General features: G+C 39.1%; 2 protein-coding genes across 2 annotated transcripts; both read right to left on the bottom strand.

Annotated features, from left to right (window-relative positions):
* Positions 1 to 1,534: 1,534 nt before the first annotated feature.
* LOC137274481 (glutamate receptor ionotropic, kainate 1-like) lies at positions 1,535 to 6,093 on the bottom strand. Its single transcript, XM_067807691.1, has 9 exons — positions 5,941 to 6,093; positions 5,078 to 5,212; positions 4,750 to 4,938; positions 4,466 to 4,572; positions 4,154 to 4,238; positions 3,740 to 4,058; positions 2,505 to 2,722; positions 2,078 to 2,343; positions 1,535 to 1,742 (listed from the first exon to the last, which is right to left on the bottom strand). Exons 1-9 carry the CDS (start codon positions 6,091 to 6,093, stop codon positions 1,535 to 1,537), a joined length of 1,680 nt encoding a protein of 559 aa, XP_067663792.1.
* A 7,637-nt stretch (positions 6,094 to 13,730) lies between these two features.
* LOC137281908 (probable glutamate receptor) lies at positions 13,731 to 17,744 on the bottom strand. The gene is made up of 9 exons (XM_067813627.1): positions 17,592 to 17,744; positions 17,289 to 17,423; positions 16,969 to 17,157; positions 16,614 to 16,717; positions 16,095 to 16,179; positions 15,673 to 15,991; positions 14,794 to 15,011; positions 14,131 to 14,396; positions 13,731 to 13,926 (listed from the first exon to the last, which is right to left on the bottom strand). The coding sequence occupies exons 1-9, from the start codon at positions 17,742 to 17,744 to the stop codon at positions 13,731 to 13,733; spliced, it is 1,665 nt and encodes a 554-aa protein (XP_067669728.1).
* Between the last annotated feature and the right edge of the window lie 2,265 nt (positions 17,745 to 20,009).

Genomic DNA, 20,009 nt, shown 5'->3' with positions numbered 1-20,009 from the left:
GTGATGTACCCGGATGGAGCGATCCTGTGCCGCAGTGGTCGCTCGAGGTCGCTCAATACGAGGGGCATCTGCTACCGAATTCTGCCGGCGATATCTCTCCCAAAGCTGTGAAACGGTGCTTTGGTGAACATTCATGCGTCAAGCAACTGCATGTTGAGACTGATCAGCTTTCAGCAGACCAATTTCGATATGACGATTGTCTTCACTTAGACGTGACATGTTGCGTTCGTGAACAATATTCCAAATACAGTGAATAATCAGTGACAGACTACGACAACCTTTTATACCCATCATTGAGACTATTTGATCCATAACGTTCACGTGCATTGCATGTACATTGTGTGTTCTGTGACACTACACGTCGGTATTGAAAATCATGCCGTTAAATACGCCGTCGGGTATTTTACGGATGGTGCACATGTGTTTTGTTGTGATGTTTCAAGACATAAACACCATAGGACTCACAAACAGAAAAAGTTGTTGTAAAATGAATCACGTTTAATTCATTACTACATGACATTGCAATTTCTGCAGACAGACTGGAGTCACCGTAGACATACCAAGACGTGGACGCCCACGCAGCAGAAAGTTTCATCCTTCTTTGAGAGGATTTTAAGAAGTTCATTAAGGAAGGACGTTAACGTTTCTGTTGGCGTTTAGACAAAAATGTGCAGTTACTACTCTCTTAAAAAGTACGGAATCGGAAAACAGAATTGTAAGCAGAATACTACGTCAACAACGTCAAACATCACGTCAAACATTTCAAAGCATGCCTGTTCATAACAATCACCAAAACGTTTTCTCATTCTGGTCAAAATCGTAGGTTTTACTTCCTACACAGCCGCTTTACTAGAATAATGAAATGTGTGGTTGGTTTCTGAACCACATAGTACCGCTTTACCTTTTTATTCATTCACATACAGGTGGTGCTTGGGAAGCTTAGTGATGAGGTCATACCAAAGAACCTCACATGATATTGCTGGAACATTGCGAAACGCGGGGTAAGGTTGAACTCACTCACTGATTCATATTTGAAAATTGTTGTCAGATAACGTCTAACACTTGCTAATATCTGAAACACTTTGTCATAGCTGTGATCACTGCCAAATGGTGATGATATCAGGTGTTCATGTGCAAATATTGATTCTTTATCTGATGTCGCGATTGACCCTTAATTGAGAGGCCGCTGACCCTTAATCTGGACTGGGATATAGAAAGTTTTTGGAAGCTTGTATATTTATTCATGTTCCGATACATGGTTTTGTATTCTGATATCCTTGACCATGCTACCGAAATATATATGGTGCCCACTGGTGCCATCTTGTCTATTGAAAGTCTTTCAGCCGCAGAAATACAAGCAAAATCACAATTCCTGATGGATTTTCATGAGGTTAACATACTTAGCCAAGAGTAACAAGTGAAAGAACACGCAATTCCTGTATAGTGCTAAACTTAAAATGTCATGCTAATATTATCTAGGTTACGTAGTGCACCCACTATTATGTTTTCCTATTCCGTGACATATAATATTCAATCACGTTTTCCTTATCCGGTACACTAGGACACGTTCAACTCCTAATATAGTACAGGCTACTGTGATGCCTGATAGACATAGGACCCAGACACTCCGCAAGTTACACAGGTCAACCTTTGTCATTGCAGGTACTTGGTCCTTCTGTTGTGTGCCATACCATTTCCTACCCCAAGCTTCCAGCACGCCGTTGTCAAACAGGCGAATGATTCTGAAAACAATTGCATGTACCTTTGTAAATAAATAGAACTGCTTAGGATTTCATGGGGGTTTGGGGGGGTTTCCTTTGTTCATTTTGGTCATAATGTCTAATTCCTTTTCTATTCTGTTCAATGATTTTTGCGTGTTAAACGAATGTTTGTAGATATGCACGTTGTTCTTCAATGCCCACTGGTTTATCATGTTTGTGTCTTCCTAGATCATTTAATAAAGAATACATTTAATAATGAAGATAACTGTTACGAAATAGACCACACATGGAAACGAATTATATCACGTTCTTTTCTGAAAGTTCTACAAATATAAGATTGCGCTTTTAGTACTCACTTGTCTGAAAATAACTCCGCAAGAGGTGAATTGAGGGGGAATGGCAGGCTTAGATAGTTCAGGCCAATGTTGCATTTCATCCTTCGTAGGTTACTGAGAGTTTTTTCCATGAAGTCAGTCTTGACTGAACCGGTTATGTACGCGTAGTAACCAGACTGTAGCACCATCTTATGATGTAAATCCTCGTCCAGAGAGTCTTGAATGTTTGCAGATCGGGTGTCTAACACTTTTGCCCAGATTTTCTTACTTACACTGTCATTATTATCCTGAAAATCGTTCAGAAAGTACATTCAGTATATATTAACTGACAAGAGTGGTTTGGGGAAATAGGACATAAATAGCTTAGTGATTCTCGACATGTAAAACCGTACCGAACTTAAAGAAAGTATAACGACAATGCAATTACACAGTTAAAAATTATACTAACCTTGTACATATCCTCATAAGTTGATCCTTTAGGAAGAATAATCTTGAAATCCTCATTTTCTGCAAGCTCTTCCATTGTATTGAAGGGTATCTCTTCTTTAGTCACTGATATGGTTGCTAACAGATTACCCGTGTAGACTGCGACAATGGTGATGCAAAGCAACCACCAGCTTGCATGGAATATACGGCCAGACAAGCTCTGTGGGGGATGCATAGAACCTGTGAAGGCAAGGATTCCAGTCGTTGAATTTACGACTAAAAAAAAAATACAAATCGTGCCATAGTTTCTTATTAAAGCGATACATATACTGTGTTTAAAAGCCAGATGTATACAATAAGCTTATAATAGCATATTATTTAAAACCAAACATTAATTATAACAATAGAGTTATTATTTCGTAATATGCATCCGAGTTTCAACATAATAGCGTTATCTCCATTCTACCATAAGCGCGTCATAAAGACACCCAAATCGAACTATTTACAATCGCGACTGTGCCCCCACTCAATTTGGTCCAGGTATAAAACCAATCGCAATCCAGTATTTACTGTGGAGGACATCTGTCCAAATTTCATACATCAGTGATGAAATCAATATCCGATGCAAGTCCATATTGTGAGTGGTAACATCTGTGATTATCTTTGTTCAAGAGAAGACCTGTAAATAGGTAGAAATCGTCAGCAACACACGTTTGCCACTAAATGCGACTATGCTAACGGGATCGAGTGGTCAGGCACGCTGACGCAGCGAGCAACCATGCCATCGGTTCCCAAATGCGCAGGTCGATGCTCATGCTACTGATCACTGGATTGTCTGGTCCAGACTCGGTTATTTACGGATCGCCGCCATGTATTTGTATTTGGAATATTGCTTAGTGCGGCGTAAAGCTGAACTCATTCGCTTTCTCACTCAATTTTCAGGTGAAGAATTGGCTAGCTTTCGTCATTATTTATGATTGGTGCCACCGTTGTGGGTACACCCAGTTTACTTAAATACTTTACTGAATTAAATAGCGATTTACAAAGGCTTATTCTGGAGTTTAAAATTATGAGATTGTAATGCTATACATAAACATATCTTATAGATACATTCGGAATGATGTACTTTTCAGTATTTATTATTTGCACTATTTCAGCATATTCGAGTAACTAAGGACCATATTCCGGAGTTTGTACTGAACATGTACATTATCAAAATTATTATTTCCCTCCGTCAGACCAACTATATCCATCTACCTTGCCGTAGCGGCACGCGAAACGCCATGAAGATACTATCTGATGTTGATGGTGGACATGCAGGAATCTCCTCATGTTGATCTCCAACACCGTAGCGTTCCAGCAATGTGTAGATTCCAATACACCACGCCATCGTGAGCAGTCCGTATGCATACACTTCCCATTTAAATACAGACACCAACAACATCCAGTGGTTGTCATTAGCTGACAGTTTCCTATGGACTACCTCGCATTCTCCGTGGTACAGTATATAGGAAAATGCAAAGGCCTTGCTTCTCTTGAGGGAGATTACGTAAGGAATGCCAGAAAGGTCGACCTCCTGAAAGAAACCAGGGAATGAAAAGTCCAATAAGTTTTGTTCCAGTGGACTCTAAATGTTTGAAAACAGTTGGGCTCAATACATTATTTCCTTACGTTTCGCGAAAGCATACCAAGAAGACCGCTCCATGTTTCTGACAATTCACCCCAAATCTTGTCAGGAGGTTCGATCAGTTCGTACCTGAAGAGAAATCGAAGCATCTTGGTCATAAAACAACATTACATCTATCACATGTTTGACATGAGTTAGTATTATAGCTGAACAGGACGATTATAATATTCCTATATTATTCATTTCAGTAGCTGACTCATAACCATTATGGCACCATGATAACAATGACGTTAGTGGTAACAATGGTAAATGTCTAACTGATACAAATAATTGGGATGGTTATTCAAAATACGTACGTAAAATTAAGGCATCCCCTGAGGCTGTCGAATAAATCCTTGCATACTTGAGTGTACACAATGGACCCATTCACTGGAGAAGTTGATTTCTTGCAAAATTCTCCCCACTGCGGAAATGAAGTTTCTATCGTTAGAATATTTTGACTAGTAGGAGTTTATGTTCATGCTAAAACAATTTGCGCGAGAACCACTGTTTTACTGTAAAACTAGTTTTCAACATTACAAAAATCGATGGACAATATCAAAACCCGTTTTAATGTGTACAAGTGGTCGCGGTTGTTAACCTCCAAGATGCCAATTTTCAGTTTTCTTCCATTCAATATGTATGCTGTATTGGGGAAGAGTGGACCATCGAAAGTGCAATGTATGTCCCCGTTGTGTGTAATCTGGCCGACTGGGGACCACTTCCGATTGTTAGGCTTCCACAGGAGAGTACTGATTTTCACAAACGAGGAACCAGCCGTGTTCTTTTCCTGAAAACGAATGTAGATAACACCTTGTTGAATCAAATAGTATTCAGTGGTAAAAAGAATTTGATACTCAGATGATATGTCTGTGTCTCTTCAATCATTTGGGTTGCATTTCGTTTTAGCATATTTCTTATCTAATCACCTTGACTGCAATTGCTATGTTGTCCAGATCAGCATGCACGTCTGCTAACAATGGTGGCTCCACAGTGAGGAAAAGCCATTTCGAAAAATGACGTAGCAGCGTTCCTTGTCCATGTTCCTTGTCTTTTCTAGAGGACTAGGACAGAGAGAGCAAATCGTGAATGTGTACTAGCCATCGGGAGATATATGGAGATATATCTCCATATTGGGAGATATATGGTATTGAACCATTGTTGATACAATAATAATGGATGCTTTAAGAATGCATCACCGCATGGATTTCATTCGAAGCAAAGTTGTTCGTTCTGTTTTTTATTTGTTCTTTTTTAGGTGACTGGAGAATGACATAAACATTTCAGGTTTACAATTTTCAGTCAGTAGTGTGTGGACCATACGCAGATGCAAAAACATTACTGGAAAAAATTCTACAGTGATTTATCGACCTGCCTGAAAAACGTTAAGATTCATAATGGCACCTCATGCATGTGTAGGAGGATCCCACGTTGTCCACATGCTTCCCATGCAATGTGTTGGCGTGTGGTGATAACGTGAAATGATGCTGCACAGACAAGATGAATGTCATTGTACCGTTCCTCAATAGGCTTTCTTTTTATGACTTCAAAGTTTGGATTCCCGTACATTTTGAAGGGTATATATTGGGACTACACGGATACATATGTAAAGAAATGTGGATGGGTACGATTCGAAGTGACAGTAGTTTTGGCAGCAGCACATAGAAAAAACTGAAATGTCAAAAGCTGTTTGTTTGATCTTTTTTACAATTAACCAGCTCATAACCTGCATACGATAAGAAAATGATGTATTCTGTAAATGAGCATGAAACAAATAATTCGTTAAACTTACAATATCTGTGATGAGTGACAAACAGTTGCTAATACCATCACAGAGGACAACAAAATTAAACATTCTGCGATAAATGTCGATTCGGTTCTTCTCGAGGATTTTCTCCATCAAGTCAGCAAGACACTGTTCAAAGGTGTGCATCTGGAAGAACATGACAGTCACACCGTGCTGTGTTGTCCACTCCTCAATAATGTCATCTCTTCCTGTTGGAAAAAGGAAGTGCAAGATAACATCAGAAATAATATTAACATGTACAGTGATCGATTTTGTTTTTGATAATCGACGCAAATGTATGTAATCATAGATCAAAGATCAAAATTACTGTTCTCGAATTGTATGGACGAATGGAATAGTCACTTACTCATAGATGAATCACCAACAAAAATTAAAGATGAGCCCGGATTGAGAGACATCATATTTAACAGGCGATGAAGTTCATTATTCCCAAATACTAGTCCGGAAGGCACTGTGCAGGAAAGCATGAAATGAAATATCTTGTACATTAGTATCTGGAAAAGGAATATTCGCTTTATGTGTTTAGCATGTCAAAATAATGATAACTAGAGGTGCCAAAATTCGGTAATATCAAATGTACACTTAACAATCATATTAGTATACCCTAAAGTAAAGAGAGCACATGTCAAACTAGTTTCTCAACATATGGGAAAAAGGATGATGAATATCTGCATGATCCCTGCTAAAGAGGGACAATCTAATGGTCTGTGTTGAAGAGAGCTCGAGTTAATCACATCGGTTCATAATGTGTGGCCTCAATGCAACAAACTATGCACCAGCATACTATAATATAATGATATAGTATTAGAGACAATGTAAAAAAATCCAATAATTGTACAATTGAGTTTCTACAAACCTGTCAAAGGATTCGGAGCAAAGGAGGAACCTACGGGAAGGACCAGATGACCAGTTACATATATGTACATGCGTACCACGTTCATGATGTTCAGATGTTTCTACCATATTAAATAGAAATCCCAAGACCAACAGCGAACCATTCACTTGCTACAGGAAGTGTTGTCATGTAGTCGATGTGCTTCCTGTGTATGAATTGATGGGTAAATATGCATTCGTATTACTAATGGAACGAAGATACAAGTTAGGTATCATTGACAATCTTGGCGCGTGTGTCGAGCACTTTGTCGCGGTGATTTGAGGACTGACTTTTAGTCAAGACAAAGATAAATCACGTATTAAAGGCCAGTGTTATCTGTTGTGTTGTAGATTGCGTAAGCAAATGGGGAATTGTTTTCAACAGAGCCGATTGGAAGTCCTGACATAAATGCAAAACCCATCGGCATTAAAGTGAGAGAGTGAGTGAGTTATTATTTAGCCTCACACGAATGAAGTAAGCATTGTACATTCTTGATTTGTTATGTGGTTTTCATACATCATCATGTTGGACGTTTGTGGGGGAGTTTGCACACAAAGAGGAAACAACATTTGATGGCTCGTATAATCTGTTGAATGTGTGAATCGATTTAAATTTATTATATATATATGAGGTGTAATAAGCGACATCTTGATTAAATGTGCAGCAAGATTTGTGTCTTGGTCCACAATTCTATGAAACACCTTTTGGTGACATGCTATGGTAGTGGTGGGAAAACAAAATACGATGGCCAGAGATATGGCGATAGCCAACCTTCCTGTATATACACTGTGATTTACGTATTGTGGTCATGTTGTCTTTCAGTGTTGATGCATACTCAATGCCTGCGTAATAAACCCAGTAAGCGAGTTGGTTAAAATTGTGGTTTTATCAACATTCCAGCTGTCACGTTAAACACTTTGGTGAAAACCACGACCGCTGGCATAGTGACGATAGATGTAGAAACACAATCGATGCAAACCTGGATTCGAACGCACGGTCCTGAGTACCCAAATCTACCACGAATGGCGAGCCCTTCGAAAGAGGAGCACTTGCAGTATATATTGCAGTAAGTGCGTGTAGGATTTCGGATGGCAATAACCTGGTGCACTGCGGTTCCGGAGAATGTATGGCACCTAGTGTATCTCAGTGACAATGGGTCGACAAGACGACTTGCTTCTACATCAGGTTTCTTTTCGCTAGCTTGGGGAGATTGTCGCTCACATCGTTGTCTTGGTATTATGAAATTATTGTAACACATATGCCCGTCTCCTGAGTCCTCCATAGGTTGTATGTACCGATACCAACGTCCAAAGAGTGTGTGCTGACAGATATTAAATACTTTGTAGATCGTGCAAACAGTATTCTGATGACGTTCTTCTATATCTGATGACACATAATTCATGGTCGAAATCTATGCCACAACCAACAGCCTCACAAGGCTTCATTAACATGCATGCTAGGGTAAACAACCTCACTAAAGATCAAGCCGTACCTAAAGAGCTGTTTAGACTTCAAAAACAGATACCCCAAATCACAATAAACTTCGGTAACATGCACTGACACCAAAAACCACACTAAACTTTGGTAACACTCACGTAACACTCAAACCCATACAAAACGTCAGTAACATGCAAGTGACACCCAACAATATCACTACACTTCAGTAAAAGGCACGTGACACACTCGCACTCAGTATCACACACGTGACTTGAACCAACCTCACTACACAGTAACTAGCACGTCAGCAACATCCTATCCACCCCCAACAAAGTCACTGGTCAGTCTGACCGACCAAGTTTGGTTTTACGCCCATTTATAGGCAATATTCCAGCAGTATCACGGAGGGGGACACCATGGGCTTCACACATTGTACCCATGAGGGGATTCGAACCTAGGTACTCGGCGTGACGAGCCAACACTTTAACTACAAGGCTACACTACCCACCCACCGCCTCACACACACGCACACACACACCAGCCACCCCACTCCCAACAACCTCCCTAGTGTGCAGTAACATACAGGTCGCACCAAACAACCTCATGAGTGTTGCATTCAGTATTCTACCGGCATACGAGTAGATCATATCACCACAACCTCACTATATTTCAGTCACATGCAAGTCATGTCAACACAACTTACACCACAATGAGGTAGGTTGATAGTATGCACCATGCTCATCCACACCGACGTAATGTTACAAGACCTTTACTAATGAAACCAGGTGAGCAGATGAGAGGCAACTGAATGATCTGGGGATCAGGCTGGCTGATTTTGCTGGTACGTGTCCTCGTATCCCACTTGCGTAGATGGATGCTCAATCACCAGATGGGGTTCCCCAGAGTCGATAATCAGCAGAACACAGCTATCTAGGTGGGGTATTGGTAAGGTAGTGAGGTATGAGCGCCAGCTGATGAGCCTGTGAATACTTTGGTGTTGAGTCCATGGTGTCGGAGTCTCAAGGTGTAAAGCGATTTAGTCTCGCTAGACTTTGTATTCTTCATGTCAGGAGTTGCTCATCACTTAGGTTCCTCGGTGATCGCAAGTCCACTCATGGCAGTATATCAATAATCGAAATAGGTTTGTATCCAGTAACAGTAATATGCGTGTCTATGTGTGTCTGTGTGTGGTATGTATGTACGTGTATCTGAGTATGCGTATGTGTCCATTGGTGTGTGGCTCTGTGTGTGTGTGCATGTGTACACGAGCCTTATCCACATGTATGGACACCGGAGTAGACCAATCCAATTTCATCCATTTAAATACTGACAGTACAGCAAGCGTAGTCTTATTGTTTGTTAGTTATTCAGTGTGTGTGAGAGTGTGTGTGTGTGTGTGTGTGTGTGTGTGTGTCCGTATCTAACATCATGACGGATGTGTCTTCCCTTGCCTACATATCAAAAACAAACATACTTCTGATAGAGTTACGCTCGCTGGTAAGATAGTGTCATACCACCCTGGATACACGATATTAAGAGAACATTTAGTGACTTATGGCATGGCAGTGGGTGAAGCTCGGGATATCATATTTATATATCCACCTCAGACCCACAATAGTCCATCGAACACATATCTACACAGGGAAAGACTTCACTGCCATCATTTTGTAAACCGCGTATGGTAGTAATCCAAGGCAAACATCTCATGACATAAAGAGAAGGAGGATATAATGAGTATAACAGCGAGAAACTGTAAACTGTGACATATGATGGTCAAGGTCTGACACCACTAGCCACAGGAAGCCAGTTGTATGCTGTAACCCCGGATCAGACAGCAGGTGTGTTGTATTGTGCTATACAGAAGAAACCGATGAAGATGACTGTGTCCAGTAATGTGAGTACAGAAGTGACCACACTGAATGTCATGCTAAGGAATATGGGACTGCATAGAGGCACCATCCTACTGGTGTTGGCACAAACAACACTGTTGCATACACTCTAAATTCAAGTCAGTAGGAAAGGGACGGATGCTTTACTCATGTGTTTGATTCCCTGAATTCTATTATCGATCTGTTACCAATAATAACATAAACACTCGAATATATTACAGGTACAAAGTATTATTTCGAGATAATATTTAGAGATAATTTCTGTTGGCTAATAATAATGACATGCTGTGTTCATCTCAAAGTTGCAAGGGTCATTTTATTCCTATTGTGCCACGTGATTTCCTTGTCAATACGAGGTCAGGCAATAGACATTTTTAATTAAATGTTATTAACGGGGCATTGATCCACTGATATAACTGTCACCGATACTTTGCCTTTCAGGCAAATGGAATGTGTTTCAGAGAAATTCACTTTAAATATGTAGGTGCCACATTTATGATAACTTACTATTCTATGTTTTCAATGTAAAGCTAGGTTACCTGCATATATACCGACCTTAAATTGCGTCAATCTCATGTAACCAAGCTGTCATCATTTTCAACACACGTGTATTTGATCTTCCATGTTTGTCCTTCATATACCAAATGTAATGGCCACTGTATGGTGTAGACTGGATTGGCGTCTATACGAAAACTAGCGGAAACGGCTACACAGTAGAATGGCGACAGAGAAATTGGCTGTAACGGCGACACATATTTGATATACAGGTTTGAAGCTAAATCAAGAGGGGATTGTCAAATATTCAAGAGTGGTCTCATGGTGACGAAAAACATTATTGACTACAGCCTGTTCGTCTTGAACTTGGGGTAATGGGGTAACATTAACGTTGGTGAGCTCAGAACAGTTGTTGACAGCATGAGGCGTTGATGCATATCTGTGATTCAGGCCAATGGAGGTCACACACGATACGGACATTTGTGGCCTCAGAGCTCCTTCTCGAGTTTGGGAGTGTGGAGACGTTGTTGGGAACACTGAACACGGCTTTTGGTGATTTTCTAGCCGATAAATGAAATACGACAATAGTATGATTTGCAATACACATTTTTTGTTTCATATGATTTATGTCATTTTGTATACGAGCGTGCTAATCGTTTCTGGTTGAGTATATAGCTATAGAGTATATAAATATTTTCGTAGACTTTGTTTCATTGGGAAAAGAGTTCAGACGGGTGAGTAAATATTGCTTCCTGCAAGTATCTAATTCTTTGCAGTGAAGAATATAATGATACCCATCTGCCATGCTTTTAGAAATACACAGATGACACGTTCTCTCATCCCTTGGAATATTCTACCACCGGTCTGTGTGAATTGTGTTCACATTTTGAAACCAGCCACTGCGTTGTTTACATTGATGGATTTTTTCAAAGCATACGAGAGTGTAGTATTGTCGTATATATTTCTAACGTGCGAGAGCCTGGGATTACCTTTTCTATTTGTTGTTTTCTGGAATGATAAATAATTGTGGGTAGATAGGTTGATAAGCTTAGGTAAACCTCCCTGGTACGTTAACTTCTTCCAGTTTAATAAACGTGTTTATAGTATAGTTCTAATGGGAAATCTGCCTATTTCTCCATAGAGCATGGAACGAGGGTTGAGTTTCTTAATCCTGCAATGAACCTTAAGAAATTTAAGGCTAACAATAAGCAGTTTAAAGGCAAAACTAACTTTCAGCAAAAGAATACAATACGATGAATAATAATAGTCATTAAGTTCAACGCATCTTGCACCCCGCGTTGGTCACATAGATGAAACGATCGGATGTTTCAAATTCGACCAGGACCCCCTTTCACAAAACGCTAAGGAGATAGTAAGTCACTAACAACCTTAGTGCAATGTTAAAGAATGAGGGTTTGCCTTAATAAAGGTAGCTTGAAATGAGCCACTGGTTATTTTAGTATTCGCCAATATCAACTGTTGTGTGTACTATAGTATTCGCCAATATCAACTGTTGTGTGTACTATAGTATTCGCTAACATTAACTGTTGTGTGTACTATTGTATTTGCCAATATCAACTGTTGTGTGTACTATTGTATTCGCCAATATTAACTGTTGTATGTACTATAGTCTTCGCTAATATCAACTGTTGTGTGTACTATAGTATTCGCCAATATTAACTGTTGTTTGTACTGTAATATTCGCCAATATTAACTGTTGTGTGTACTATAGTCTTCGCTAATATCAACTGTTGTGTGTACTATAGTATTCGCCAATGTCAACTGTTGTGTGTACTATAGCATTCGCTAATATTAACTGTTGTGTGTACTATAGCATTCGCCAATATCAACTGTCGTGTGTACTATAGTCTTCGCTAATATTAACTGTTGTGTGTACTAAAGTATTCGCTAATATCAACTGTTGTGTGTACTATAGTATTCGCTAATATTAACTGTCTTGTCCCAAGCACTTATATTATTGGGTCTCCAAATGTGAAGTTTCATTTCTAGTTGAGTGTATATTGTTTTACTATCGTTCTGGCACTAATGTTGACTGCGACACTTCTGTCAGCTACTGGACAGTCACAACGATGTCGACATAATGGTGGAATTATCTCCATGACGCCAGTCGTATGAACTCTTAGGCTATATATGAATTAGTTGTATTATCACACTTCTACCAAGGTCAGCTATTCCATGGGAGTGTCATTTCTGTTCTAATTACAACATCACAACAACATTTTAGAAAAAAACCCAGCATTTTGCAATTTCACTATCTTGTGACGTAACAGCACATATGGTTTAATGTGCATTGTACTTTGTCTGTTTCTTCCTGCAAATTATGTGATATATTTCCTTAGAATATAAACATGCACATACGTATCACATGTGCTTCGTTGTGATACAGGACTGCCAAACCCGGTCGTACGTCAGAGAACTATTTGACGTTTTCGTAATGAGAGCATGTGAAGTCATTGTACTAGCTTGAGTGAAAGTAAAGCTCTTTATTTTCATCTTTGCCGAAGACGACGTTTGAGGGCAATCCTTCCACAAATATACATAGCATATACTACATTCATTCAATAAAGGCGAGATTACATCATATTCACACTCGTTAAAAACGTCACAGAATACGAAACATATTCACCCTCACCAACTTCTAAATGCCTTTGAAGAATTTCGCCTGAGTGTAAAAAGCCAAGCAGCTATGAAGATTATTTGAATGGTTCACTGAAAATAACTGATGATGCTACATGTACCATGTACAAAACACAATAAGGATATCGCGTAGCAAAGCGGTAAGGCAAAGTGGATACAACAAGGAGGCATAACTATATGCATGACATAAACACTTGATAAACAGATTCTAGTACATTTTACGGGTAAAACAATGGCTCCTCAATTCTTTTACTACAATTCCAAAGCTACAATCAAACACGTAAACCCATGCGTAGCATACAGAACCACGGCATTTTGATTGGAAAGAAATGTTCAAATGTCTGGCATGGTTCATATGAAGATACATATAATTCAGTAATTGTTTAGGCTATAATTTAGACTACAATTACTAAAATTGTGGTTCAGCGGTAGTTAAGTAAACATTCGAGTCCTAACATAACAAAGGATACTGTAATTCCTGTTGCACACATGACCCATACACTCCGCAAGTTACTAATGTCTATCTTCGGCCTTGCTGGTACGTATTCCTCACGTTGTGTGTTGTACCACTTTCGTGTCAATGCTTCCAATACACCGTTATCATACAGACGAATGAGTCTGAAAATAGAAACACTTACATTACGTAATATATAATTCAATATTTGCTTTTCGTTTATCGGCTTGGAAACTTTGCTATGTTGTAATTCAATTTTTCCGTTTACATCTCCATATGTTTTTCATTATTGACAAATTACATTGACATATTATACGCATATATAAGTGGATAATAGTTATACACGAAAAACATAAAATAGTGCTTACTTGTCTGAAAATATTTCTGCAAGAGGTGAATTAAGTGGAAAGGGCAGGCCCAGATAAAGTGGACCAAAACCACATTTCATCCTTCGTAGGTTATTAAATGTAGTTTCCAAACTATCAGCAGTGGCTGAACCGGTCATGAATGCGTAGGATCCAGTCTGAAGGAGCATCTTATAGTGATGATCTTCGTCCAGAGAGTTTTGTATATTTGCAGATCGGGTACCCAACACCTTTGTCCAGATTTTCTTACTCACACTATCATTAGAATTCTGAAAAACGTTTAGAAAGTACATTTATTGGAAATCAGCTGAGACGGGTTGGTTTCACATAAGGGGCGTGAGGAACTTCGCATTTCATTCGTGACATCAAATTACATTCAGAAAAAATGATCAATATTCTTAAGAAAAGCGAAACAATTTTGCATTGTAAATGGCAATATGTAGACAAAAGTTCCCGTCTAATGTTCATGGTACATATGGAGATTAATATTATACTTTTGGCAGCAAATTCCATTCACATAGAAAACCTCTGTGGCTGTTTGCACTGAGAATCCACTTCAGCGAATAGAAGTCTCCATGTCTGATTTACTGCCTTGCGCACCTTTCCAGAGGATGAAAAGGATGAGTCACTATTAACACACAGTTTACACACTTTTATGCTACTGACCTTGAACAGATCTTCAAAGGATGATCCTTTACGAAGTATTATTTTGAAGTCTTCATTTTCTGCAAGTTCTCCCATCGTTTTAAAAGGCCTTCTGTCTTTCACCACTGACATAATTGCAACCAAGTTACCTGTGTATACTGCAACAATGGTGATGCAAAACATCCACCAGCTGGCGTAGACTATGCGACCAGATCTGCTCTGTGGGAGATGCAGGGAACCTGTGAAGGTAACGTTTGCTTCTGTTAAATTTACTACTCGGACGGCGTTAGAACATCTAATACTTTCATATGGCTGCAGATTAACTGTTGTCATTGAAAAGAATCAGTTGTTATATAAATTTTGTTGAGTAGTATATATTTGTGTGAATGTTTGACATTTTCTCGGGTACCCGTGAAGGTCCCGGGGTAGGATAGGCCTTCAGCAACCCATGCTTGCCATAAAAAGGCGACTATGCTTGTCGTAAAAGGCTACGAACGGGATCGAGTGGTCAGGCTTGCTGACTTGGTTGACACATGCCATCGGTTCCCAATTGCGCAGATCGATGCTCATGGTGTTGGTCACTGGATTGTCTGGTCCAGACTCAATTATTTACAGACCGCCGCCATATAGCTGGAATATTGCCGAGTGCGGCGTAAAACTAAACACACTCATTTTCTCAGGTGAACGGTGGACTGCCAGTGGCAACTCCTTATGAGTATGGTACGCTCACATGTTCTACAATATTCACTATTGGAGACAACAGTTTGCACAATTTTAGCAAAATAGATTAACTGCGTAACCACGTTCCCTAGTACTTCAGAGGTAAAAACTCATTTTGTATTTCCGAAGATACAACAATAACGTATTTTGAAAGTAAACTTTGTCCTTTAATCTGGATACCTTGATGGAGGGGCACACGAACTGCTGCCATGACACTTTCAGATGTTGACGGTGGACATGCAGAAATCTCTGCATGTTGATCTCCAACACTGTGCCGTTCGATCAATGAGTACAGTGCTATACACCATACCATTGTCAACAGTCCGCAAACATACACTTTCCATTTAAACACAGACACCAACAACATCCAGTGGTTGTCATTAGTTGACAGTTTCTTATAGACGAATTCGCATTCTGTTTTGTCCAGAATAGAAGAAAATGTAAAGGACTTGCTTTTCTTAAGGTTTAGTCCGTAAGGTATACCAGAAAGGTCGAGTTCCTGGAAAAAAAACAAAAACAAAAAACAAAAAAGGTGGAATTGATTGAATGCATAATATTCCCTTATATCTACATCAGATCTATTCTATACAATCTCTTCTTACATTTCGTTCTACCATACCGAGGAGGCCGCTCCATGTTTCAGTCAGTTCACCCCAAGACTGGTCAGGAGGTTCGATCAGTTCATATCTGAAGTGAAATCGAAACATTTGTCACTGAAAATGAAAAGTACTTGTTGGAATTGAAATGACGTGGCAGCAAAACAGGGCAGCCAATATATTCACATAAATACATCTGAGACTAATGTTTATTTTCAGCTGTACACTTCATCAGCTCAGTTGTTCTGTCTATATTGTGAAATTGGCAATAAACAATAACAAAATTCTCCAGGTTAAAATTAATCCATGTTTGCCACTATCGGGATTGGCTTGTCAGACTCGTTGACTTGGTTGACATATCGTATCGCGTAGATTGTCGCCAATGATGTAGATCATGGGTTTTCTGGTCAACATTCGATTATTTGCAGACCGCTGGGATATTGATGCGTGCAGCGTTAAACAAACAAAAGAATAACAAATAAAAGACTGATACAAATGATATAAATGGTTATTGGTAAGACGTACGTGAAGTTTAGATATTCACCGAGGATGTCAAATAAATCCTTGCAGACATGACTGTACATAATGGACCCATTTGTTGAAGTTGTTAGTTTGCAAAATTGTCCCCACTGCAGACAAGAAAAGCATCTGTCAGAAATCAAATATATATCGGGAGACCAATTTGTTTTAGCCTCTTTTAGCCACATGCACGAGAGAAGTTATTTCGGTTGCAGTATATTGCAAAACTACGATGAATGCGTTGCTATTTCTTCTTCATGAAATATAATAAAAATATACCGTTAGGTTTGTGACAACCCTTATATCTTATGCGAAATGCCCTAAGCCATTTAAACATGGAACTGTGATTACATATATTTACCTCCATGACGCCAATTTTCAGTTTTCTTCCATTCAAGATGTATTTTGTATTGGGGAAAAGAGGAGCTACAAAAGTTGGGTATATTTTCCCGTTTTCTGTAACGTTGCCGACTGGTGACCATTGTCGACCGTTGGGCTTCCATAGGAGAGTACTGACTTTCACAACAGAGCTACCAGATACACATTTTTCCTGAAAGTCAAACTGAAAAACTTCTTAGGGATTAAAATAATTCTCAATGCAGAAATACCCATACTCAATCAATGATATTTTCTCAATCATTTTGCCCAAGTTGCATGTCTGTTAATTTCATTATAAATTACCTTGACTGCTATTGCTATGTTGTCCAGATTATTCTGTATTTCCGGTAACGTTGGCGGATCTACGTTTAGGAAAACCCATTTCGAAAAATGACGTAGCAGAGTTCCTTGTCCGTATTTCTTGTCTTTACTGGAGCACTTTGCCATATGAAACAAATAATGAATGCACATAATATTCATGATGACATTTGTATGAGGCTGCGAAAATACGATATTTCGTTTTGAATGATAGAATTTACAGGTAAAACAAGTGTCAAACACATATCTTTATTACTTTGTAAAGAAATGTAAAACGTGTGTACGTACGATATTAGTGATGCGTGGCAAGCAGTGGTTGATACCGTCACAGAAGGCGATAAAGTTTAACAATTTACGATATATGTTTAGCCTGTTCTTCTTGAGACTTGTCTTTATTAACTCGGTTAAACTCTGTTCAAAGGCTTGCATTTGAAGGAACATAACAGTCACACCATGCTGTGTTGTCCATCCTTCAATAAAGTCATGCATGTCTCTTCCTGTTAGGAAATGGAAACGTGGTTTAGTAACAGGAACACTTCTTACATGTATTATAGGCAGGTTTGCCTTTGATAACAGGAGCAAACTGTGCAGTCCAAAGATCAGAAGACATTTTATATTTCTTTGAAGTACTTTTCATAAAATTATAGAATAAATAAAATATACTTGCCGATAGATGACTGACTGACAAATATCAAGGATGAGCCTGGATTCAGAGACATTTTGTTCAGTAGGTGATGAAGTTCATCTTTGTCAGCTTTTATTCTGGAGGGCGCTGTTTAAAGTGAGATGAAAATATAAGGAACATCAGTACCTTGAAATGGAAAATCTGATGCGGTGTGATCAATGAATAATGTCTGTTTTACAGTAAAAGTGAGATTAACATATAAAATGGCTTATCTACAAACCTGCTAAGTACTCGGTAAGAGTACTGGACGAACCGAAGATAAGCACCAAATGAGCAGTGAGGCACATGTACATGCGTGCAACGTCCATGGCTCAGGGCGAGTACAGACGTAATCCCTAGAACAGCTTCAATTTGTCAACTGCAGCAAAAGGAATAGTTTGATGTTAAGTACATGCTTGTGTCCACTAGGCGCCGTGTGCCATCTACATGAATGGCTAGGTAAACTGCATTTGCATCCACTAATGGAGGTGTTAGAATAACTTATAAGAAACAGAGGCAATGCAAAGTACATAGACCTAGTATGGTCTACTTGTTCTGTTTTTTTTTTATGTTAACAGCAAATGTTTAATGGGAACACGTTGGTGGAGGAACGTTCGTCAGCAGAATCGATAACAAATATTGACACAACCATAAAGTCAAGTGGCAAAGATGTCCGTGACTTAATTAGTGGACTTGGTGATGAAGAAATAAAACCGAGGAAGCAAGCATCCATCACATACATGAATAAGTTTTCAATATACATCGTCGGTACATCTTGCCATTTGACCGTACGCCGAATGTAACCAAAATGTTCGAGTGTACGTGCAATGAGTACAATAGCAACCATAAACATCCCAAGACTGTATATTCCAAAATCGAAACAATATGTGCTTTCTTAGACAAACAGGTAGACACGTGTTAAATCTGGATAACTACTGGCATGTCAAACTGATTACTTCTTTTAATGACTGGACACATATGGTCGTGATCATGCACTGCTTAAAGAAACATTTTCATTGAATAACACACGACTTTAACCTTTCTTAGACAAAAGCATCAGTAGAAACTGTTAAAATGCTCGTTCATGTGGCGGTATTTTTATTGCCACCTGTTATTACCAGACAACCACAGTATCAGCCTACAAGGAAAACACTCTAGGATAGTGTCAGCTTTTTGTTGTCATAAACCTAATCTCAAAATCGTATAAAGGGAGCAGAACAGAGATACTGGTTTATGCTGCTGTTGCAATGAAGTGTCCCTAATTTAATGATGATGATCACTGAAGAAAGAATCCACTGGTCGATCTTGATTGCACACATACACACACACACACACACACACACACACATACACATACACATACACACAAAGAGAGAGAGAAATAGATTATATATAGATTATATATATATATATATATATATATATATATATAGAGAGAGAGAGAGAGAGAGAGAGAGAGGGGGGGGGGGGACAATTCTATAAGAAAGTGATACTATCAGACATTCATGAACATTAGGCGTGTTTGTTCCTACACATGGCCCATGTCACAAACACATGTATGAAAATGTCCACAGTTCACCTAAAAACGTATACGGTGTTGCGTTACTCAAATCATTAATTGATAGTGCTCAAGAAGTTAGTTCTACTGAGAATCACTGAGGATAACACATGTTGACCTTTCACGCTCATGTGCCTACGTTTTGTTAAACGTAAAACTCACATTCTCTTCCAAGATCACTAATACGCTGGGATTGTGACATATATTCATTATCACAACGCTATATGTATACTGCAAAATTTGTCCTACTGCGTACTGAAATGGCAAAAACAAACAAATGGAATCGTCTACATCTCTAGAAATGCTATGTGTGTGTTAATATTTTATCAACCATCGTTTGTAGCAGATCTGTAATTTTGAATACACCACCAACACCGATGTGCTCAGAGAATAGCCGGTCATTGTTGATACGATAGTTGAGGAAACGTAATAAAAGTTGCCGCAATTCCTGACTGACACAGATGACACAGCTGGTGTTTGCTGT

The sequence above is a fragment of the Haliotis asinina genome, chromosome 1 (genome assembly GCF_037392515.1).
Source record: "Haliotis asinina isolate JCU_RB_2024 chromosome 1, JCU_Hal_asi_v2, whole genome shotgun sequence".
Lineage (NCBI taxonomy): Eukaryota > Metazoa > Mollusca > Gastropoda > Lepetellida > Haliotidae > Haliotis > Haliotis asinina.
Note: the sequence above shows the minus strand (reverse complement) of the source record. Positions and strands in the feature narration are given on the sequence as shown.